Genomic DNA, 25605 nt, shown 5'->3' on the forward strand with positions numbered 1-25605 from the left:
AGCGTGCTAAGATTGGCATGCTAATATGAAAACCGTTCGGTATCAAAATTCATGATTTTTAGGTTTAAACAAACAAAGTTAGCATGATAACATTAAACAAGTTAGCATACTTTTAAGATGGCACAAAGTATTAAAAATGCACTGTTTTTAGGTGTAAAAACACAAAATTAGCTAAGAAGTTAGCATAAAATGTTAATGAGTTTTAGGTTTAAACAAACAAGTTAGTAAAAAAGCTAGCACAAAACGTTAACATGATGACATTAAACAAGTTAGCATACTTTTCAATGGCGCAAAGTATTAAAAATGAGCTTTTTTTAGGTGTAAACGCAAAATTAGTTAGCATAAAATGGTAGTATGCTAACATTAGCATGCTAACATAAAAGCACATTTCCAGGATGGCCCTCTCACGCCAAATTTCTTCCCCCCTACAAAAACCTTCCCCCCGGAAGACATTTGGCGTGACAGCCCCTCTAATGCCTGAAGCACCCCAATGAGGGCGTGATAATACCAAGTTATATGACTCTTAACAGTTACAGCTGCAAAATTAGCGAAAAAAAACAGCTTGAAAAATTAGCATGCTGGAATGCTAATATTTGTTCCTCACCGTTATTTTTCACCAATGACAATCAGCCAATTATAATGCTTTTAAAACAGGCAGCTGTGTGGGCTTCTTTAAGCAAGTTATATGACTCTTAAGGGTTACAGCTGCAAAATTGGCGAAACAAAAATAGCTTTAAGAGTTAGCATGCTGGAATGATAATATTTTTTCTTCACCGTTATTTTTCACCAATGACAATCAGCTAATTGTAATGCTTTTAAAACAGGCAGCAGTACGGGCTGCTTTAAGGTCCTTCCACCCTCGTCGGGGTCCTTCAGCCATTAGAGGGGCTGTCACGCCAAAGTTTTTGTAAGGAGGAAGAAATTTGGCGTGACAGCCCCAAGTATCAAAAATCATGATTTCTAGGTTTAAACATACAAAACTAGTTAAAAAGCTTGCATGCGATCTGTTAATGCTTCACTTTCTGTACATTCCCTCCTAAAAAAGTGTTGCGTATGGTCAACAAAGGTATGCCATACTTCTCCTGGAACTGCAGAAAACCAGGCTTGACTTGAGGCTTAGAATTCTCCAGCGAAGTGGTGGCCAAAGGGGAGTTGGCTGGCAGGTTGGGCATGGAGGCCGGCATCTGGGGGATGCTGCCAGTCAGCTGCTTCCAGGCCAGAAGGGAGGGCGGAGGGGAGCTGTATCCTCCGGAGGGTGGCAGGTGAGCCAGGTCCATGGAGGGGTTGTTGGCCAAGGAGACGGGCGCGGCTGGACGCGGAGGACCTCCCTCGCCGGACAACTTGCCCTCGCCGAACAGAGGCTCCGACTTCACTTTCAGAGTGGCTCTGAGGTGAAAGCTACAAACAAGACGGGAGCTTGTTTTAGTCTGATCAATGGCGGTGGGGATACTTCTTTGGAAAACGCTGTGGAACCTACTTAGCGTGCTTTATGGCTCCGTCCACTGTGCTGAACAGAGCGCCGCAGTCTTCCACCAGACAGTGGAAGTGCACTTTCTGCAGGAAGTCACACTGAGCCTCGCAGAAGTCATCTGTGTCAAATCTTAACATAGACACAGAGGAAACGTTGTGAGGTCGCGAGTATCTCCAACCGATAAAACAACCAATGTCATGTGTCAAATAATTTCAAATTCACGTCAGACTAGATTCGCTTAAAGCGTTTCTGGGGCTTTCCGAGGAGTGCAGTAGTTTTTGTACACAGGACATTCAGACATTTGCAGTATATTGGCGTTATACCGGGTGTCCTAACTTTTTCCATTAGAGCAGGAGTCCCCAAACTATTCGGTCCGCAGGAAGTCCCAAGTTAAAAAAAAAAAAAAAAAAAAAAGTATATATATATATATATATATATATATATATATATATATATATATATATATATTTTTTAAATCAGTTCTTTCTAATCCATTTTCTACCACTTGTTACTCTCGGTGTCTCCTAGCCGCTCAGGCAAATCACATGGTCTAAAAATTTATTTTCCCATCGATAATGTGACATCATCGCGCTCGGAATATACATACCGTATTTCCTTGAATTGCCGCAGGGCATATAGTATGCGACTGCCTTGAATTACTGCCGGGTCAAACTCGCTTCGCAAATTAATTAGCGCATGCTTAGTATTACTGCCTGGTCAAACTCATGTCGTCACGAGTGACACTTCCCCTGTCATCATTGTCAAAATGGAGGAGGCTGATTTCAATACCGGTAATTTGGAAATTGCATAAAGGGAAGAAGATTAAGAGCTATTCAGTAGGGTTTAAGGTCCAAGCTTACATCACACTAAATTTTTTACTGCATGCCTTTGGTAAGTGCCGGAGTGAGAAGAGGTTTTAAAAGAATTAGCGCATGCTTACTTTTACCACATGCCTTTGGTAAGCGCAGGAGTGAGAAGAGGTTTTAAATTAATTAGCACCCCGGCGGCAATTCAAGGAAATATGGTATATATATATATATATATATATATATTTTTTTTTTTTTACACAGCCAAGGTTTTTGTGGTTTATCCGTTATACAGTGCTCAAAACCGGGGTTGAGCAGAATATATGTCAGGAAAAAAATCACAGAGGCTATTTCATCCCTACAAGCCTGTTTTGCGGGTTTCCCTGTTCTTCAGGAGATTTTAATATTTTATATATATTATAAAGGTTTTTCATGACCCAATATATATATATATATATATATATATATATATATATATATATACACTTTTAAAATTTTTTACATTATTTTTTAAGTCACACACACATTAGGTGTGGTGAAATTAATCTCTGCATTTGACCCATCCCCCAGTTCCACCCTTTGGGAAGTCAGGGTAGCAGTGAGCAGTAACGGTGCTCAGGAATCATTTATGGTGATTTAACCCCCAATTCCAACCCTTGATGCTGAGAGCCAAGCAGGGAGGTAATGAGTCACATGTTTATAGTATTTGGTATGACTCGGCTGGGGTTTGAACTCACAATCTACCGATCTCAGAGCAGACACTCTAACCACTAGGCCACTGAGCAGGTTATGACAACTTCCAACAGTTACAAAAAAGTGGGACCCCAAAAATCTACTGTGGTACCCCAACTGTTTAATAACTAGTGTTTTCTTTTTTACTTAAGTCCTTGTGTGTTGTGAGGCGATTGGCCAAGATCAGTATTTGTTTTCACCTTATTTTCACTACTGACTTTATTGTAATTGATATTATTACTTTTTTATTTGAATTTCTCAGTTCTTTTGTTTTGTGTTCATGTTTACAACTTTGTTCAATAACTAGAGTGTTGTTATTTACCTTAAGTGTTTGTGTGTTTTGAGGCGACAAGCCAGGTTCAGTAGTTGTTTGCACATTATTTGCATTACTTTATTGCTATTGATATTACTTTTGTAATAAATATTTTATTTTTTTACTTAAATCGTTGTCCTGTGTTGTATTATTATCATAATCAATTAATAAAGGCAAAAGTACAAATGTGTTTTTCAAAAGTATCGATACCCCAAAGTCCCCCCCCCCCCCATCAGATGACGACACTTCCGGTATTGTCACCGGTATCGGCGATACTGGCCGGTATCGGATCGGATCGGTATCGATACCCAAATTTGCGATATTGCCCACCCCTAGTGCCAACACTGAGGGAGTATTGGTGCGTGCAAAACAGCAGGTGTGTTCTAATACTAATCAAATCCATCCATCCCTCCATTTTCTACCGCTTGTCACTTTTGAGGTCGAGGGGGGTGCTGTGGCCTATCTCAGCTGCATTCGGGTGGAAGTCGGGGTACACCCTGGACAAGTCACCACCTCATCGCAGAACCAACACAGATAGACAGACAACATTCACACTCACATTCACACACTAGAGCCAATTTAGGGTGGCCAATCATCCTATCCCCAGGTGCATGTCTTTGGAAGTGGGAGGAAGCCGGACTACCTGGAGGGAACCCATGCAGTCACCGGGAGAACATGCAAATTTCACAAAACGAAGATCCCGAGTGCAGGATCGAACCCAGGACTACTCAGGCACATGCACTCACCCCTGCACCTCCGTGCTGCCCAAATCTAATCAAATATCATAGATAATTAACTTTGACCCCTATGTTGTAGGTCAGGGGTCGGGAACATTTTTGGCTGAGAAAGCCATACAAGCCAAATATTCTTAACAGTATTTCCGTGAGAGCCATATATATATATTTTTTAACACTGAATACAACTATATGCGTGCATTTTTAAGAAAGAACAACATTGTTAGAGTTTAATAAGTCTCTTATTCTTTTTAATAACAATGTTATCCTGAGGCTAACCAACAATAAATAAAATACTTCTTACCATTAATGCGACTTCTTGAACAGGTGCGGTGTAAACCGGATGGATGGATGGATGAAAATACATGAGAATGTTTTATATTTTGAACGTTATTTCTGACACTGTGATTACCAGCGGAATTATTCATTATTTATCGTGTTAAGCAATGTCAGCTAAGATTTATCTGAGAACCAGGTGCAGTCATCAAAAGAGCCACATCTGGCTCTAGAGCCATAGGTTCCCTACCCCTGTTGCGGGTCAATGCGAAAAAAAAATCTGTAAAGAATGATGATAAAAGTGCTGCTGAGTCTCTTCAAAATGGCTCAAACGCTTCACTTCCTGCACGGCTTTTTTTTTTTTTACCTGCGGAGGTAAGTCCTCCAGATCTCACTGGGTTTGTCAACCAAGGGTCTCTTCAGAGCTCGGCTCAGGTACTGTTGGGCCGCCTCGGAGGTTTGCCCGCCATGAGCGGCCTCCAGCTCCGTCTTCAGATGCATGGCGTTGAAGAGAGCAGGGTTCACCTGTGACATCTACAGAAAGACACACAGTGTAAAGATCTCAGGTGTTAAAGTGAGCATGCTGGCTCTCTTTTTTACACACAAGCAAAAAAATAAAAAAAAAACCCTCCACATTTGGCAAAGGGAATAAAAGCCAAAATGGCTTTACAAACATCCAGCTTTTTGCTTGAGTGCAGGCCAGGAACGTTTGCCAAGCCTCCCGTGGGACCCTCTGTTAACCCTTTAATGCGATGCGGTGGCTTGAATCCACCTCCAATAGCCGGCATGACATGACAAGCTTGTTTCTAAGCTCTCTGGCTTCAGCGAAAAAGGAGGAAAAGTCCCTGAGAGACGCTGAGAACCATGACACGGACTGCCTGTGTTTAAAAGAAACGGGGAGCTGACCTGTCATTAAAGTGATGGAGGACATTGTCCCTTTTAATCTTCACAAAAAACCCATGTACATTTCCACAGACTAACATTTGGACTTGTTGGAAAAACGACCGGAGCGCCTCCCTCAGATGCTTTTTAATCAAATGAATTACAAACTCTGCGGATAAATGCAGGGCCTGACAAGGCACGCAGGAAAAAACATAAAGGGAAAGGAAAAAAATGGACTCCCGAGTTGAAAACAGCTCATCAAAAAACAAACAGCGCCATATATCTGGCGTAGCAGCCAGCTACTATACTTCATTATATTAATTCACGCGAGGTGCGATGAAAATTACACCGTGTGAAAAATGGCAGGAAAATTTAAATGATACAAACTCATCTTATTAGCGGTGAAACATTAAAAAACAAACAAGCGCCGCCGTGTGCCGCTAATTTGTCTTGGGATGAAAGGGCTTTGATGGATGGATCTTACCTTATTCATAAGCGAGGATAAAAGAGATGCATTCCCTGGTACAGCGTGTCCATTTGATTCATTACTGGAACAAGGAAAATGAACAATGTTTAGTAAAGATTTGCATGAGAACAGTAAATATTACTATTTATCATGCGAGGTGTGCCGCTGTAATGAAGATGAAAAAGCTGTCTTGTTAGAAAAAAAAAGACTGAAGGATGAGACCAGGGTGTCCAAAGTGAAAAGAACAACAGTAAAATGTGACAAATAAAAATAAAAGAGTAAAATGACAGAGTGTAATGAGAAAAAAGCTCAAGTGTGTTAAGACTTGTTGAAAAGTATATAGGGGCCATTTTGATATTGTTTTATTTTGTAAAACAAAATCTACAAAGACATTATGTATTAATGAGGAAAAATGTAAAAAAAAAAAAGTAACACTAAGTTTTGTCTTAAAATACAAACCCCGTTTCCATATGAGTTGGGAAATTGTGTTAGATGTAAATATAAACGGAATACAATGATTTGCAAATCCTTTTCAACCCATATTTAATTGAATGCACTACAAAGACAAGATATTTAATGTCCAAACTCATAAACATTTTTTTTTTATTGCAAATTATAATTAACTTAGAATTTCATGGCTGCAACACGTGCCAAAGTAGTTGAGAAAGGGCATGTTCACCACTGTGTTACATCACATTACATCACGTTTTTTTACCGCCTGAGGGGTCAACGGTCCGTAATATCATCGCTTACGTGCAGTGATTTCTCCAGATTCTCTGAACTTTTTGATAATTTTACGGACCGTATATGGTAAAATCCCTAAAATCTTTGCAATACTTCGTTGAGAATTGTTGTTCTAAAACGTTCGACAATTTGCTTACAAATTGGTGACCCTCGCCCCATCCTTGTGTTTGTGAATGACTTAGCATTTCATGGAAGCTGTTTTTAAACCCAATCATGGCACCCACCTGTTCCCAATTAGCCTACACACCTGTGGGATGTTCCAAATAAGTGTTTGATGAGCATTCCTCAACTTTATCAGTATTTATTGCCACCTTTCCCAACTTCTTTGTCACATGTTGCTGGCATCAAATTCAAAAGTTAATGATTATTTGCAAAAAAAAAAAATGTTTATCAGTTTTAACATCAAATATGTTGTCTTTGTAGCATATTCAACTGAATATGGGTTGAAAAGGATTTGCAAATCATTGTATTCCGTTTATATTTACATCTAACAAAATTTCCCAACTCATATGGAAACGGGGTTTGTATATGTAATGTCTGTTTTTTTTCTAATGCGGCCCTTAAAGAACACCCCTGGTTTATTTAGACTGACATCTTCCTAAGCGACCTGCTCAGTGGCCTTGTGGTTGGAGTATCCGCCCTGAGACTCGAAGGTCATGAGTTCAAACCCCGGCCGAGTCACTTTTATAGTCAAAGACTATAAAAATGGGACCATTACCTCCCTGCTTGGCACTCAGCATCAAGGGTTGGAATTGGGGGTTAAATCACCAAAAAATGATTCCTGAACGTGGCCACCTCTGCTGCTCACTGCTCCCCTAACCTCCCAGGGGGTGAACAAGGGGATGGGTCAAATGCAGAGGATAATTTCACCACACCTAGTGTGTGTGTGTGACAATCGTTTGGACTTTAACTTTAAATGTTTTTGTCGTAAGTAACACAATGCATTTTGTGTTAGACTCAAAGTTGGATAAAGTGCGGTCCCATATAACACAACATTCTTTATTAGATAATCATGCTGTCAACCCCAAATGTTTTTTTATTCGAAAGTAGTTTTTTTTTTTAACTTGTATACCCAGTTTACATAATAAGTGAAGTTTTCATTGAACAAACTTTAAACATTCTTTCTGTTATTTTCACAACAGCATCAAGGGTTGAAATTGGGGGTTAAATCACCAAAAATGATTCCCGGGGCGGCCACCGCTGCCGCTCACTGCTCCCCTCACCTCCCAGGGGGTGATCAAGGGTGATGGGTCAAATACAGAGAATAATTTCGCCAGACCTAGTGTTTGTGTGACAATCATTGGTACTTTAACCTTTAACTTGAATTTTGTCTATTACTACTTGCATAAACAACACAAGGTATCAGGATAATGCATGCATTGTTAAATTTAGTCTTTTTCTTCATTAAACTTGGTTTGGGGAACATTTTTATTGTATTAGTTTGAAAAAAAAGGGTAAAAAATACGAATTTCTATGTAACGCAATTAGTATTTCATGGACCCAACATCTGCGTTATATCAAACTTTGAGTGTTGTATCAACATTTCAGCGTTTTTTCTTTGGATTACGTATTTTTGCTCTTTTTTTCTCACTTTTGCTGTTGTTTTTTTGTCCGACATCCAACAAAACCCAAGCTGTAGGCCACAAATGGCCCCCTGGTTGCACTTTGCACAGCACTGTAATAACTAACAGTACACTTTGTTATCTCTAACAAAAAGCTGCCACTAAGTTTTGTTTCAAAATATACAGTATGTAATGTCTGTTTTCACAACAAAAAGTTTGTAACGAACACCCCTGGTTTACACAAACATCTTTATCAGACAAAAACAAAGAGGATTTGAATAAATGAGTGTGTTTTTTTTAAATATAAAAATCTTCAACTACCTGGTTTCTTTCCGACTCAGGTCCAAACTCTGCTCTTGTGTGGACTCCTGCAAGGCCCCCGCGGTGGCTTCCAGTGGCTCCTGCTTCACTTGAACCAGATTAAACTGGTTGACTGAGGCCGGCTGCCCGCTCCCTGGGGATGAAGCAGAGAAGAGAAACAAAACGTGATTGTTGGTCAGCACTATCATCCTTCATGACGAGATCCAATCTGACTTCAGTCCCGGGCCCGAAAAGAGTTCTTAGAGTGATAATTATTGCGAAATGATGTCAGGCCTTTTAAATGGTGATGGAGAGGCGGGAGATATGAGGGAAAAAGACTCCTTTTTCTGCAGGACTTGTCACAACTCATTTGCTGGGCTGCCTCTTAACTGGTCATTAAGTGAGATGCTAATGCTGAGGGAAAGTGGCAGGCTCAGATTGGACGCCATCCCCCTCCCCAACTCCAACCCCCTACCCTCCCCGTGCTTCTTGTTGGCCTGGCGACGTGCTGCAGCCAATACCGCCGAGCGTACCCACTAGGAACAGGGGTGCTGTGTCGGTCAGATTGGAGATGACAGCCAATCAGACCGGTTCAAATAGTGCAACCTCTCAGTCGCATTCCGATCCAAATAGGTATTTAGAGGATTTTGCATCAGATGAAACCATCAATGGCATTGGCATGGATCGCATTATTACCAATCATGGCTTCTCCACTGAGAATTTGCAGAATGTTAAGTGGAAAATAATTCTGATGCTGCATTTGCAATTATTTAAATCAGTGGTTTTCAACTGCTTTGTGACAGGACACAATATCACCCTTTAAAGCAGACCTGGGCAAATTAAGGCCTGGGGGCCACATGCAGCCCGTTGAGCTTTTCAATCTGGCCTGCCGGACATTCCAAAATATTTTTTTTGTTCTTTAAGATGGAAACCGTAGCTGCCATAATGATGTTTTCAAATGACCGTAAGTCTTGAACTATACAAAGTATTTCAGTGGTTGGAATCTGCGCTTTTGTATGATATATTAGTTACTATGGTGATATAAGTCACAGCAGCTCAGACGAGGCATCAAGCAGTGTGGGCGGGGAGCGTTTCCACAGAGTGTTTCCAGAGCGGCCAGCCTGAAATGCGAGTGTCAGGGACAGACGCGGAAGGAGATTTTTACAACAAAGTTCTAAACCTTAGTGATATATCAGATTGTAGGTGGGTTTTTTTTACCCATTGTGTTCATATTTTGCTGTGTTTGTTGCAAATATGTCAACCGAGAAGGGGTTTGACGTTCATATGTTGTCAATATTCAGTGTTTTATCATTCTTAGTTAATATTGTAAATCCCACATACATTAATTTCATGTCCATTCTGGGTGTCTTATTCAGTAAACAAATGTAAAATTCCATTCCGTTTTTTAATGCGGTCTGTCATAACGTTTTCAGCATTCAATCAGACATTATTGTGAGGTTTTGTATTAGTGTTCCTAAAATCAGATATACCGGCCCCCAGACACATTTTTTCCTTTAAATTTGGCCCCCGAGTCAAAATAATTGCCCAGGCCTGCTCTAAAGACACATTGGTCATCATTAGACACACAGAGAAGAATGTACTTCTTAATCATTTTGATAACCGTAGTTTACAGATTAAAAATATTTGAGTGAGTGGAGTTGGGTTTTTTTTTTGTCCCTCGACAAATTGTAAATGAAAGATAAATTAATCATTAATGGTATAGGTAATTAGAATTGCTGTCAAATAAAAAAAAAAATCTGATTAATCGCACTTTTGAATTTGGATTAATCACGATTAATTGTATTACTTGCTTGAGTCATTTCAATTAACTTAAAAATACCTCAATATTTAGACAGAAATACCATTTTGTTGTTAAAATCGATTAGACAGTAAAAGAGCACGTGCAGTTAAAACAATTCTGCGATAATTAATGCATTATTTTCTGTGACCAATAATACATTAGTTATTACATTCAACTATTTTCTTTTTTGCATACTATATTAATTTCCTTTGGCACCTTTAACAAAAAACTAGTGTGAATGTTTTGTTTAGCTAGTTTAGCATACAATTGGTTTGCTTTTTGCATCTTTAAATGAACAAAATGCATCAAAGTCCCCCCGGCCGTATATTACTTTAGGTATGCTAACTGTTAGCATGTTAGCATTTTGGCAAATTTTAGGTATATGCCTCAGAGTTAAATATGTTGTTATTTCACGTATGCTAATTGTTAGCATTCCCTTTAGCTTTTTTTTTATATTAGCTCATTTTACAGTTATGAACCCGAGAGTCTTATATTTTGTTACTTGATGCTATGTAGCTAACATGCTAACTGCCAGTGTTTTATTTTTTCAGCATTCACACTTAATTTCTACCATTTTGTTCTAGTGATACAACTGTTATTTTGCACAAAAAACATAAATTATTCGACAATTATTATTATTTCCCCTTAACTCCTTTCAGCACATTAAAATGCTGATTCATGATTATACAGTCATAAAACATGTTTGACATAAAGTAGGGAAGGGATTCATTTGGGCCCATTCCTGGGTGCATCTCGCGTGAGAGGAAGGTGGGGGTTAATCTTTTAGCAATGCAGTCCGCTGAAAATAATGGAAATCGACACGTTACATAGCAGCTGATGCTGTGGTCAAAGTTGGAATTGCCACAATACATATTTTTACTGCCATCGAACAGCTAAAGCGCAAATTTGTCACGTGTCATGTGTCAGGTGAACCGCGACGAATGGGCCATATATATTCCCTTCCTGCAGTAAATAAAAATTGTTTTGAAACTTTGAAACAAGAAATTAGTCATGAGAAATTCGTAATAAGAAATAAGTGCAGTTGAGAAAAGGCTTATGCAAGGTTCTCACCTAAGGCACTAAATTAACAAACACAATAAACATAGTATAGAGAAAATATAAGATAACAAGTAGTGTACCTTGTGTGGATTGAGTCTAAGTGAGTGTGAGGGTGTGTTTATGTGTGTGTGTGTGTTTGTGCGCGTGAGATTTATCCGTGGAAAAACAAAAATAAATGCCTGCTTTCTAGTAAATAGCACAAATATTCCCCTACAAACAAAGACCAGGGGGGACACTATGGGGTAGAATTGCTGACAGGAAGGTGAACTCTCTCTCCTTCAATCCCCAAAGGGTTGAAATATTAATTTGTCCCGGGGCAATGTCGAGAAGCCAAGTCTTTTGGGACATATAAGTGGGGGGACCCCAGCATACCCCTTATGCCCCTTGTTGCAGCCACCACAAACTGAAGAACACCAGCAGGGTTTGATACGATGAAGAACGTGTTAAGGAATTGGGGGCTTGTGTTGAAGGATTGTGACAGGCAAGGTCATGGGCAGCCAAGTGTGTGCCCTTAACCCTCATCCTGGTGCAGCCAATGGGCTTTTTTTTTTTTACTACTGGGGAGAAAAACAAGACAAACGTACGTGAGCGGGGGGAACGCAACCCTCCCTTACAAGATGACCTACAGACATATCAGGCAGAATAGAAGTAGAAAGGCCAGTCTTGGGCCTTGTCAGCTAAAAGCTGGGAGACGGGCAAGTGTCAATGTTGGCCATGGCTGTGGTTGGAGGGCTTTGTTGGTGCAGGAGACGGGGCAGACCAATACAATCTTAATTGTACATCTACTTTGAGGTCACCGTCTAGTCGTCCCTACCCCCAACTTGATCCCACCACGGCCAAAATGAACCAGCCAGCCGTGTCAGTGACAATTAAATCATCCGAAATGATAGGAGACTATGGAGGATCAACCCGGTATTGCTCGGTTGGGAGAGTGCCAGCAACTTGAGGGTTCCAGGTTCGATCCCCGCTTCCGCCATCCCAGTCACCGCTGTTGTGTCCATGGGCAAGACACTTCAACCACCCACACTGGTTTAAAAATGTAACTTAGGTATTGGGTTTCACAATGTAAATGCGCTTTGAGTCACTCGAGCAGTGGCTCTCAACCTTTTTTCAGTGTGAACATTTTTTTAATTCAAGTACCCCCTAATCAGAGCAAAGCATTTTTGGTTGAAAAAAAGAGATAAAGAAGTAAAATACAGCACAATGTCATCACTTTTTTGATTTACTAAATTGTACACTTTGTATAACAGTGCAAAATATTGCTCATTTGTAGTGGTCTTACTTGAACTATTTGGAAAAAAAGTTATAAAAATAACTAAAAACTTGTTGTGTTTCAATTATAAATACATATTTCTCACACAGAAGTAATCATCACTACTACCCACCACGCAGTCTGATAGTTTATATATCAATGATGAAATATTAACATTGCAACACATGCCAATACAGCCTTTTTAGTTTACTAAATTGCAATTTTAAATTTCCCGGGACTTTTTTCTTGAAAACGTCGCGTAATGATGACGTGTACGCGTGACCTCATGGGCTGTTATGAATATGAGTGCTGCGTACACACACAGCTAAAAGTCGTCTGCTTTAACGGCATAATTACACAGTATTTTGGACATCTGTGTTGCTGAATATTTAGCTATTTGTTCAATTAATATTGGAAAAGTCTAAGTAGAAAGACGGAGTTGGGAAGCTTTAGCCTTTAGCCACACAAAAACACGGTGATTCCTTATTTAAAATTCACGGAGGTGAAACTTTAGTATGGATCACAGCAGACATTGATCCCGACTACATGTCAACCAGCAGGTTTCGGTGAGAAAATTGTGGTTAAAAAGTCGCCTCTTACCGGATATCAGCTGAGCTTCTGCCTCCCGTACAGCTGCCGTCAACTCCCCTGAGACACTGGCGTCAACACCCGGCCGTGGACGTACACTTCCGACTATCAGGTACTGTTAAACTCACTAAAACACTAGCAACACAATAGAAAGATAAGGGATTTCCCAGAATTATCCTAGTAAATGTCTCTAAAAACATATGAATCCGTCTCAATGCAAAGCGATTGCAATAGCGTTTTTTTTTCTAGTCCGTCGCTATCAATATCCTCAAATACGAATCTTTCATCCTCGCTCAAATTAATGGGGAAATTGTCGTTTTCTCGGATAGCTGTTTTTGTTGGAGGCTCCCATTAAAATCAATGTGAACATATGAGGAGCCATCAACATGTGACGTCATCGTCTGCGATTTTTGGTAGTGGCAGGGCTTTTCTCCAGTTGCAAACTTTATCGTGGATGTTCTCTACTAAATCCTTTCACCAAAAATATGGCAATATCGCGAAATGATCAAGTATGACACATAGAATGGACCTGCTATCCCCGTTTAAATAAGAAAATCTCATTTCATTAGGCCTTCAAAGTTCCCTGTTTGGGGATTGTAATAGAGATCCATCTGGATTCATGAACTTAATTCTAAACATTTCTTCACAATATTTATGATACATGTCCACAAAAAAATCTAGCTGTCAACACTGAATATTGCATTATTTCATTTCTTTTCACAGTTTATGAACTTATGTTCATATTTTGTTGAAGTATTATTCAATAAATATATTTATGAAGGATTTTTGAACTGTTGCTACTTTTAGAATATTTAAAAAAAATCTCACGTACCCGTTGGCATACCTTCAAGTACCCCCAGGGGTACGCGTACCCCCATTTGATACAGCAGATACATTAAAGAATGCTTTCAAAATGTGTGGAGAGTGGAATAATGTGCACGTTTCTTTTTTTCTTTCTTTCTTCTTTCTCCCCCCTACCCAAAGAGGGAGTACAAATGAGTTTGACTCAAAGCAGCTTCTTTCTGGAAATGATCCAAGAATAATGTCGCCCTCATGTAATTGCTGGGGATAAGATACAGAGCTTGCGGAAGATCATTTGTACTGCGTGTCTAATTAGTAAACCTTTCATATGCTTGAATCTCTGGGCAAAAACACGTAGGGGTAAATTAGAGAGAAACATTAATTAAAAACAGGGAAAGTGAAAGAAAAAAATAAAAATGAGCACAACTCACAGTAATAGAAAAAAGTGTCAATGAAAATAGCCACAAAGAGCATTTAGTTTTTTGACTGAGCAGCAAAAACCACTTCCTCTCCTACCTTATAGCCTTAAATGTCCTGTGCACACATCGATGAAACAACGAGAAATAAAAACCACAGCTCATCCTGTGTCTGCACTCAGCATACGATATGTTAAATGTACGTTACACGTGGGAGTTCTTTTCAAAAAGCAAAGATCTGAGCCGGGGCCTCTCAATGGTGAAGACGCCATCTGTGTAGGCCCCGCCCTTAACAGGGGGCCCCTTCCCAGCAAGTGTGACTACCTGCTGGAAGCACAGAGGTGGAGCCCAGCCTGACAGCCTGGGCTGGGCTCAGCCTCCAACCACCCTCTACCCCCAGAGCTCTCCCAGGGTCCTGGAAGGCCACCAGGAATTGTAATCCTTCCGAGTCCCAACATCCGGAGGAGCTCTCTCCCTTGTTCAATCTGCATCCCACCTGCTCCCGCTCATCTCAGGGGGTCCCATATGGGAGCATTTTAGACTCTGCTGGGAACTATCAATTCAAACAGGGCTACTCAACTGGCGGCTAAATCCTGCCCAAGTTCTGTTCAAAACTTGAGGGACAAACATTTTTTGCACCAAATCCCTAAAACCACAAAGGTGCTCACGTTGTATGGAGGAACTTGGACCACACTTCTCTGTGCCATGTCTGTCGTAGCATCGCCGGTAAAATGTGCGGACCGAACGAGGGACTTTCGCATCTTTTGACACCGGTGCAACTTAAATACGCCGAATTGTATGTGTTTGTTTGGCATTAAATGAGGGTGAAGGGAAAGGGTGGATGCAAATATACCTACAAATGAGGCATAACGATGCAATATGTACATGCAGTTAGCCTAAATAGCATGTTAGCATCGATAGCTTGCCGTGCTAATCGATGCACACTCCACGTAAATCAACTTGAATCCGTCCCTGATAGTGTTGTTACACCCTCCGACAACACACCGACGAGGCATGATGTCTCCAAGGTACTGCAAAACAGTCGAAAAAATGTAAAATAACAGAGCTAATTTGACTTGGTGTGTGTAATGTGTTTGAGAAAATGGTGGATTGCTTCCCATTGTGACGTCACGGGTGAAAGGTCATCGCTCCGACAGCAAACAATTGAAAGGCGTTTAGTTCGCCAAATTCACCCTTTTAGAGTTTGGAAATCGGTTAAAAAAACATATGGTCTTTTTTCTGCAACATCAAGGTATATATTGACGCTTACATAGGTCTGGTGATAATGTTCCCCTTTAAACACATTAACAGATCCTTCCGTTGACATTTTATCTTTGTTAGCTGACATAGAAAACTGGGGTCCAAACTTGTATATTTCCATAACTGAGGCGGTCCTCTAGGCACCGCTTTAAGTCCTCTCCGTTTTGGCAGTTACAACATTTTTTCGTAATGTGAATTAGGTCATTAAGGTCTTGCTGTAGGTTGTTTACTTCAGATGCAGCCAGTAGCCATTTGTTCAAATTCTTGCAGCCGATTCTTAGAACATTAGAGTGCTGTCATAGAGATGATCTTTGACTACCGTCTTTTCCGGACTATAAGCAGATACTTTTTTGCAAGCTTTGAATCCCGCAACTTATGAAACAGTGCGGCTGATTCATGTATATTTATTTGCTAACGGCCATATTGTTTTGTATTATAATAAGGATAATATAATATAATAATATAATATTGCGCTTTTTATTATTAGATACTCAAAGCGCTCACAGAGAAGTGGAAACCCATCATTCATTCACACCTGGTGGTGGTAAGCTACATTTGTAGCCACAGCTGCCCTGGGGTAGACTGATGGAAGCGAAGCTGCCAGTTTGCGCCTACTTTCACCCTTGCACCGGGGGAAAGGGTGAAAGTGTCCTGCCTAAGGACACAACGGCAGCGATTGGGATGTCAAGATGTTTATAAAAAATAGTTTTCATAAAACACCAACAGAGACGCTGAAAAGGTGAGGTTTTTTTTTAGCTATCTTTTGGACAAGTCCGCTCAGGAGAGGTGCTACGGGTTGAAAATATACTTCCTGTTTTGTTCCTTGAACAGGAAGTATTACTTCATAGTGTTTCCGCTGAAATGCAAGCAACGTTTGTATGTTTTACAGTATAACTATAACAATTCATACTTACTAAACCATACCAGCCCTGCAATGAGGTGGCGACTTGCCCAGGGTGTAAATACCTTCCGCCCGATTGAAGCTGAGATAGGCACCAGCGCCCCCCGCAACCCCAAAAGGGAATAAGCGGTAGGAAATGGATGGATGGATGGGATTAAACGTACCATATGTGAGGTCTGTAGGAATGTTTTCATGCATATATTTGTACGAGCTATTGTAATGCACTCAAGATAGCATCGTTAGCATTGGCGAATATGCTAACAAGTGTCTGTGTGAGTATTATTAACTGACAATGGCATTCTTTTGTATTGTTTCAGTTTCGTAAAATCACCAAAATGTCACCATGGCGTTATAGAGTCTGTTTAGCTGATTGGAGCGCTAGCTACCGCAGATAGTGGGTCCACGACAATGACTTCTGTTTTGTTTGATTAGCTTTTTTACTGCCTTGTTACAGGCACTGTTTGGAAACTATTGAGGTGCAACGGGGCGGCAGGAAGTACAGCGGCCGTGCCAGTAACTTGAGGGTTCCAGGTTCGTTTCCGGCTTCTGCTATCCTAGTCATGGCTGTTGTGTCTTGGGCAAGACATTCTACCCACTTTGGCCCCAGTGGCAATTACTCTGGTGTATGAATGTGCAGGACTCCCTTGAAAAAGAGATTCTTAATCTCAATGGGACTCTATAGGTAATTAAAGGTTACAAAAAACCCCACACATTTACAAAATCTTTTGTACTGGGAAATGATCTGTGGCTAATATATGTATATATATGTATTTATTCTAAATTTCGGTAGGTGTGGCTCTATAGCCCCGAAAATACGGTAGGTTTTTTTTGCAGAAGGTCCTTAAAACAACAAAGCGCTCCTGTTACTCTGACAAAATAAAGAGACAAAAATTTAATGTGTACTGTAGAAGATGTTGGTTTTTCTGGGATATACAATATGAGACTAAATAAGTCCATAGCTTTCTGTGAATGTGGCCAGCAAAACAATTTAGTTGAAAATCTGTGAATTAAATGCTTGAACTTCCTTAATTTTCACCAGGCGCAATATGATAAACACAAACAGGGCAATTACCCCTCAAAAAATAACATGGATTCTGTTTATGCTAAATAAAAACTGTGTGAATTTCAAAAGGCGTGTCTTTGCCCATGCATGCAAGTGTGAGTCTGGGAACTGTCATTTCTGCCCGACTGGTTTCTGTTGTTTTCCTCCAGAAATCAGTTAGCATGGCGGTTACCAAAAATAACATGTTTTTGTGTTCCTGTATTTTCTCGGCTTAATTTGATTCCACCTCCATCTGCTTGGAACGGGCGCAGACAGAAAAAGAGATAAGAGGGCTGGTGATGAGGAACCACCTTCCACACGGGCCCCTGGAGCCCTCCCTGCGTGCTAAACATCGTAAAAGACTTTTACAGGGTCTACTCTCCTCTGTCAACGCATTTATCTCCAAATGGATTATGGTTATCTCGCTTACTATCACCAACACACACAACGAGCCCAGCAGAGCAACATGCTACTGGAGAGTCTGAATGTGCCACTTTCTCTGCCTTGCTCATGGTTTTATTGTTTCCGACATTCCTAACCGTTTATATTAAGCAACATCACACAAAAAAGCTGTGCAATTTAAATGGACGAAAACAAATATAAAGAAGCAGAGTTGATTTAATCCCGTCCCTTCTCCCTGTAGTGAGTCAGAGGATACTGAAGCATCGATGCATCATGAAACGCATGGAGTGACACCGTCTTCCAAGATGCCCCCATGGGTGTCACTTTAAGAAAAAAACATGGGACTGATACATCTGATGTGTTATTTGACTGTGAAGCGCCAGACTGTGGTTATCAGGAAGTGTTTCCTTTGGCACTCAACTGCCAATTTGTACTAAATTAATCAATGTTCGACATTGGTTTTTGTCTTCATCATTGATCTAAATGGAACAAAACAAAAAAAGGATAATTCTGAAGTGTGGGGTTATTTTTAATTATATAGTGCCAAATAAGATAAATGTTCCTCTTTTCTTGTTTACAATTTGGCTCATTGACCAAACTTGCACATTTTCCATTACTTTCTGCATAGCTAATAATTAAAATAAATGAATAAATAAGAAATAAAATAAAATAAAAAATATATTTACATATATATATATATATATATATATACATATATATATATATATATATATATATATATATATATATATATTATATATTTTATATATAATTCATTTTATACATATTTCAATATATATATATATATATATATATATTCTAATTTTATTTTAATTAAATTTTTTTTGCTCAATATTTTGTGTCTACTTGAATTCAGACAACTATCATTTTCTTTTCAAATTATTGTAGGCAAACAATCTGTTCATTTTAGTAGGGTTTGGACTTTAGAAAAAAAAGTTTTTATGGCTGTTGTGCAATGCGACATTATCGTACATATTGTATATAATTAGTCTGGAGCTGTTTTATTTTGAATGTGGTGTTATTGTCATGTATAAGTATTTGTGTATTCCCTTTTGCAAACTTCTAAAGACTTAGTGGCGACATGCGTGGACAGCATCTTTTAGCTCTTATTTCCAAAATTGTGTACACTACTGAATTGGGGTCTTATGCTGCTTATGTGGACATTTATACTGCTATCTTGGTGGGTCAGAATAGTATAACATACAATGGAATTCGGAAAAAAAGTGTAAAAATAAAAATTAGCATGTCATGACACATGAAGTAGACGTTTGTGTACTTATGGACTAAGTACATCATATCAAAAGATGATTCTTAGTTTTTATTCTAATTAGGGTCCAACAAGCCCAAATAGCAAAGAGAAATAAAAGAAGCATGTAAACAAACAGCTTGGGCCTTAAGAGGTTAATGTTGTACATGTATCAAAGTGTATCAAAGACACAAAGCAGAATATCCATTCATCCATCCATTTTCTACAGATTGTCCCTTTAGCTACAACTATTTCAGCAACTGATGAGGATCTTAATAACCAAAAAAGTAAAAATCAAATGCAGGTGGTATTCAGTGACTTAGTGGTCATTATGAGACACTAACACAGTATCAGTGCTATGTCGATATATATACTGAGGCGTCTTTCACCCATCATCATCTCCATGTCTTAGTAATCTGAAATCCCATTTAAAAAACAAAAAACAATAACTAGAATCACGGTGCGAGTGCAAAAATTGCAAAGGGTAACCACTACTATGGGGAGTAATACTTTAACATGTAACTTTTTCCAAAACAAATGTTGCGAAACCAATTGGAATCACTCCCAACATGCTTTTCAGCACTTTTTTGTAAATAGTTGCTCAAAGTCCATGTTTAGAGTTAACATAGTTGTTTATTATCCTCCCCCGGTAGTAGCAGTTGCCCTGTCAATGTTATCTACCTCTTGCATGTGATGGTTACAGCGTTATTTTTTTATGACGCTGTGAGTCAGACTGTTATGTTGAGCAATGACCTCCTCTTGTTTCTAATCTGTTGACAAGCTCAATATGAGTTCTCTCATAGTTACTGTAAGCCTAATCAAAGAGCAACTACTTGTAAGCAAGCTAAAGTATATCGAACTACCGGTATCTGCTGTGGAACATTGTCAGAATATAATATAATTATATTTATATATTGTTTTCAAGTAATTTAAGGGCATTGTTCACACTGCAAGTCAATTCCAATTTTTTTGCCCATATGCGACCTGTATCGCGTTTTTCTCAAGTCAGTGTGGACAGTGCAATTCCAAATTTTTCATATCCGACCCAGGACTCTTTTGCATGTGTAAATAAATCGGATATATATGCGATGTGTCCTCAATGACAAGGCTCCCGCGCTCAGGTCGCATTCATCTGTCCAGAACGTCATCAAAAAGCGATAAACGTCGTAATAATTCGCCAAAATAGACGGTTATAAAATAAATAGTTGGCAGCGCAGCACAAAACAGGTGAAAATTAAAAGTTTTCAGAACTCACAAGAAAGTCCCACCACAAACACGCTCTTCAAGCAGACATCGAAGCAAATTATCCCGTAAAACTGTCAGAGCCAAAATATTTGTCCTCTTCTTTCTTAACGTTGAACATGCAATAAGTAGGTATAGAAAATGTTGACTTTAATGGCACACAATCCTTCAAATTGCCAGAAATGCGCTAGTACAGAGATCGACGAGAGCTGAAGCCATCTTTACTTCAGTAAACACTGCATAGCTTGAAACTTATTGTGCATTGCATTCACAATGGAATTCGCATTTGTTTATGAATTTGAACAGCCACTCAAAAGACTGGATTTGAAAAAAAATTTGACATCCAACCTAAAGTGTGAACATAGCCAAAGTCTAGCTTAGCTTAGGTTACTATAGCTCCAGGTAAAATGAGTTAAAGAATTTTATCTCATAATTTTAAATGTCAAGATTTGTCCGTAGGTTCGCAGATAAGTTGAGTTTAAGACCACTGCCTCGGTGAGAAATGCACAAATGGACTGCTATTGTGTCCAAAAGTTTTTATGTACTGGTGACTACTATAAAAGCATTTTGGGGTAAACAATGTTAAACTGTTAATGTTAATCTGTAAAACTTTAAAAGTTTAACAGATTACTATTCATTTACAATTGAAGTTAAAAAGTGGCTTTAAAGCAATCAAAGTTGCACACACGGTCACGGTCACGCTGAGGCCCTCTACAAGAAGGGACAGAGCCGCCTCTACTTCCTCAGGAGGCTAGGATCCTTCAACGTCTGTACAAAGATGTTGAAGATGTTCTACGAGTCGGTGGTGGCGAGCGCTTTCTTGTATGCCGTGGCTGAGAGTGAGGGATGCAAACAGACTGGACAAGTTGGTAGAGAAGGCCAGTAACGTGGTGGGAGTGGAGCTAGAATCTCTGGCGGTGGTGTCAGAGAGGAGAAGTCTAGCAAAACTCCTAGCCATCATGGACAACACCTCCCACCCACTACACCCGGACCTTGCGGAGAGAATGAGCATGTTCAGTGGAAGGCTCAGACACCCAAAATGCAACACGGAACGACACAGGAGGTCCTTCATACCGACAGCCATCAGACTGTATAATGCATATGTTCCTTGACTGCACTTAAATGTAGAATATATGTAGAATATATTTATATGATCCATCCATTTCCTACCGCTTATTCCCTTTTGGGGTTGCGGGGGGCGCTGGCCCCTATCGCAGCTACAATCGGGCGGAAGGCGGGGTACACCCTTGACATGTCACCACCTCATCGCAGGGCCAACACAGACAAACAGACAACATTCACACTCACATTTACACAATATATAATATATGTCATCTATTATTTATTATCATTATTGTCTATTGTGAGCGAACTGTGGTGCTGAATTTCCCCCAGGGATCAATAAAGTACTTTCTATTCCATCTATTCTATTCTATTGTCTTTGTGCGATGATGTAAATGAGGTGTGGTTGTATTGTATATTAAGTATGTGTCCATGAAGGGGCATTTTATGACTTTTCTTAATTTGATTAAATGCTATGTTATGATTTAATTGGCATAATTTTATTGTATGATTTTTGTTTCCCTTCAATTTAGGTAGCCAGGGCCTAGTGGTTGGAGTGTCCGCCCTGAGATCGGTAGGTCGTGAGTTCAAATCCCGGCCGAGTCATACCAAAGACTATAAAAATGGGACCCATTACCTCCCTGCTTGGCACTCAGCATTAAGGGGTTGGAATTAGGGGTTAAATCACCATAAATGATTCCCGGGCACGGCGCTGCTGCCCACTGCTCCCCTCACTTCCCAGGGGGTGATCAAGGGTGATGGGTCAAATGCAGAGAATAATTTCGCCACATCTAGTATGTGTGTGACAATCATTGGTACTTTAACTTTAACTTTTAACGTATCCGTCTTTGAGCTTAATGTTTCGCTGCATTGTCCCTTCTAATAAAGACTAAACTAATGTTGGCGTGACCCACCTGTGTCTTGTACATTGGAAGGCTTCAGAGCAGCGGCCGCCAGCCTGGCCATCATAGGTGATATCAGACCTCTGCTGGCTGAGATCTTCTCCATAATGGAGGAAGTGGCGTAAGAGGTCGGAGTAGACGGCACGAGCCCTCCTGTCCCTGCCATGGAGCAGCCTTGAGTCAGCGAGTCGGTGGGCATAGAGTGGGCCCCAGATGACACCGCTGATACCAGGCCAGCCGCCTGTGGAGGAGGCTGGAAAGGCAGTCTCGGTATGATGGGGAAGAAGGGGTTGGAAGTAGCCATGGAGCTGTTGGACAGAGCGAGGGCCACTGGCATGTTGCTGGGCAGGGTCTGTGACAGCAGGTTAGACATTCGCTGACCCGCACTGGGTAGCGAGGGCGAGGGCTTAAGGGTAAGGCCCGCCGACATGGAAGAGGAGACAGCAGTAGTGGGTGTGGCCATGAGGTGGGATACAGTGGTGGACTGCTGGGTGGTGGGCGAGGCACTCAGACTGGAGTTCTTGCTGCTGATGGCCGAGAAGTCCATCAGGTCGTCATTGCTGGATTCCTCCGGCTCGTCCTTTGGCACCAGGTAGGTGGAAGAGAGACCAATGACGCCAGAGGAGCGGATGTGTCGGCGCTCGTGTTTGCGCTTGTGGGAGGTCATCTGGCTGGTGGAGGTGAAGGTGAAGCCGCAGCCCGAGCGGATGCAGTGGAAGTGGTTGGTTGCTTTACTGTACACGCAGCCCTCGTACTTGCACTCCTCGTACTTGTAGAACTTCTTGAAGCCGTCTTTGGCATAGGCGTCATCCTTGATGTGGTAGCTTTTGTGCTTCTCGATATCACACTTGTTCTTGAAGGTGAACGTGCAGCCGGGGCGTCTGAGGAAAGAACGGAACATCAATCAATCAATTAATCAAAGTTTACTTATAATGACCTATATCACGAGTGTCCCAAAGGGCTGCATAAAGAGATTTTCTGCTACACGGATGCCTCGGTGCACCAGTGTGCTTTGGGTGTGCACTTAAGTCAAATATTTGACAACAGAGGGGTGATAAATCGAACAAATTACAATTATTTTTGGTTTCTTGCCAAAAAAAAAAAGTAAACTTGTGATTAATCACAAAAAATATTGCATTAATGTTGAATACATGCAGATTACCGTATTTTTCGGACTATAAGTCACAGTTTTTTTCATAGTTTGGCCAGGGGTGCGACTTATACTCTGGAGCGATTTATGTGTGAAATTATGAACACATTACTGTAAAATATCAAATAATATTATTTAGCTCATTCACGTAAGAGACTAGACGTATAATATTTCATGGGAATTAGCGATTAGGAGTGACAGATTGTTTGGTAAACGTACAGCATGTTCTATATGTTATAGTTTTTTGAATGACTCTTACCATAATATGCTACCAGGCACCTTCCTTTGCGTCATATAACGTACACTTATTCAGCCTGTTGTTCACTATTCTTTATTTATTTTACATTGCCTTTCAAATGTCTATTCTTGGTGTTGGGTTTTATCAAATAAATTTCCCCCCAAAAAGCGACTCGTACTCCAGTGTGACTTATATATGTTTTTTTCCTTCTTTATTATGCATTTTCGGCAGGTGCGACTTATACTCCGGAGCGACTTATACTCCGAAAATACGGTAATCAAACAATTAATTTTGACTGCTTTCACATTAACACGGATGTTTTTTTGAAAAGCGGCGCATGTAGTTATAGGGTGAGTGATCAGGTCAATGCATTGGTCAGTGCAAGTATGAGTGACGAAACTCCGACTGGTGTGCTCACTGGCAAATTTCACCGTGACGGGAATTTAGGTAATGACTGTTGGTGAGTGTTATGTGAATTGAAGTAAAAACAATTTAAAAAAAAGTTCCTGCATGGCATTTTGGCGTGGCGCAGTGGAAGAGTGGCCGTGCGCAACCCGAGGGTCCCTGGTTCAATCCCCACCTAGTACCAACCCCGCCACGTCCGTTGTGTCCTGAGCAAGACACTTCACCCTTGCTCCTGATGGGTGCTGGTTAGCGCCTTGCATGGCAACTCCCTCCATCAGTGTGTGAATGTGTGTGTGAATGGGTGAATGTGGAAGTAGTGTCAAAGCGCTTTGAGTACCTTGAAGGTAGAAAAGCGCTATACAAGTACAACCCATTTATCATTTATTTTGACAATAAAATTGGATTTGTGTCCGAATATTGTTGTTTTTTTTATTTTTATTTTAATTATACAAGCAAGTAAAATAACCTGTGATTAAACATGATTAATCCACATTCAAAAGTGTTTTAATATGAATGTTTTAAAAATAAAATAATACAAAACTATCATTTGACAGCAATAATTTATATAAGATATTCAGTACATAGCATACAGTATGTAGTTTGGTATGGCTTTTAAACTCATGTATTCATTGAGTGACTGTGTAAATTATAGGTTTTGAGCATGCACTCTATAAACTGCACATCATAACTGTCTATTGTCAAAGTCACCAGCCTTGGCGTCACTATAGATTTTAAACTTGAATATTATATTATATTGGGCATTTTCGGAATTGTAGGCTGATTTGCCCATGCATTTTATGACTTACACTTTCCAGCATATGCATTTTATAAATGAGCATTTGTCTCCTGAGGGTGACTTTTTAATTAAGGGGTGATTGTAAGATGAGGTTTACAGATGTGTGAGGGCTTGTGTGTGATGTGTGTGTTTTTTTGTACACAGTATATGTTACTGTTTTGTGTTGTATTGTTTTTAAGACGATATGTGTCCATTTTATAAGCCGTCATTGTACTGCTTTTAGTTTAGGAGCTCGGTTGGTAGAGTGGCCGTGCCAGCAACTTGAGGTTTTCAGGTTCGATCCCCGCTTACGCCATCCTAGTCACTGCTGTTGTGTCCTTGGGCAAGACACTTTACCCACCTGCTCCCAGTGCCCCCCACACTGGTTTAAATGTAACTTAGATATTGGGTTTCACTATGTAAAGTGCTTTGAGTCACTAGAGAAATATAATTCACTTCACTTCACTAGTTGTGTCGTTTGGTTTCTCTTCTGTATATTGTATGTCGGGTGGTGTTAAATGTAGGACTGAGGTGGAAATGAGCTCTTAGCAAAATCTTGTTCACCCATGAATTTCTGGAGAATAATGTAACAGTCACATTTTCCATAAAAAAACAAAAACATCAGCCACAGCAGCCACAGCTTGGAGACTTAAAAAAAAATGCTTGATGCACGTAATAACATAACTTTCTGCTTCTGAAATGGAAATGGAAATGTAAAGAAAAAAAATGTTATTTTTTCCCAGAACTTTACCTGCA

General features: G+C 40.1%; 1 protein-coding gene across 4 annotated transcripts in view; it reads right to left on the reverse strand.

Annotated features, from left to right (window-relative positions):
- The window catches only part of casz1 (castor zinc finger 1), a 181905-nt gene that overhangs the window by 16123 nt on the left and 140177 nt on the right, over nt 1–25605 (reverse strand). For all 4 annotated transcript variants that reach the window (XM_061903882.1, XM_061903880.1, XM_061903881.1 and 1 more), the window contains exons 7-13: nt 25601–25605; nt 22294–23162; nt 8308–8440; nt 5699–5762; nt 4700–4866; nt 1478–1600; nt 1078–1398 (exon numbers count right to left, since the gene is read on the reverse strand). The exon at nt 25601–25605 is cut by the window's right edge and continues 168 nt beyond it. In XM_061903882.1, coding sequence (XP_061759866.1) covers nt 1078–1398; nt 1478–1600; nt 4700–4866; nt 5699–5762; nt 8308–8440; nt 22294–23162; nt 25601–25605 — 1682 coding nt within the window. The remainder of the gene's footprint in view (nt 1–1077; nt 1399–1477; nt 1601–4699; nt 4867–5698; nt 5763–8307; nt 8441–22293; nt 23163–25600) is intronic.

This window comes from Nerophis ophidion, linkage group LG06 (genome assembly GCF_033978795.1).
Source record: "Nerophis ophidion isolate RoL-2023_Sa linkage group LG06, RoL_Noph_v1.0, whole genome shotgun sequence".
In the NCBI taxonomy this organism is placed as follows: Eukaryota; Metazoa; Chordata; class Actinopteri; order Syngnathiformes; family Syngnathidae; genus Nerophis; species Nerophis ophidion.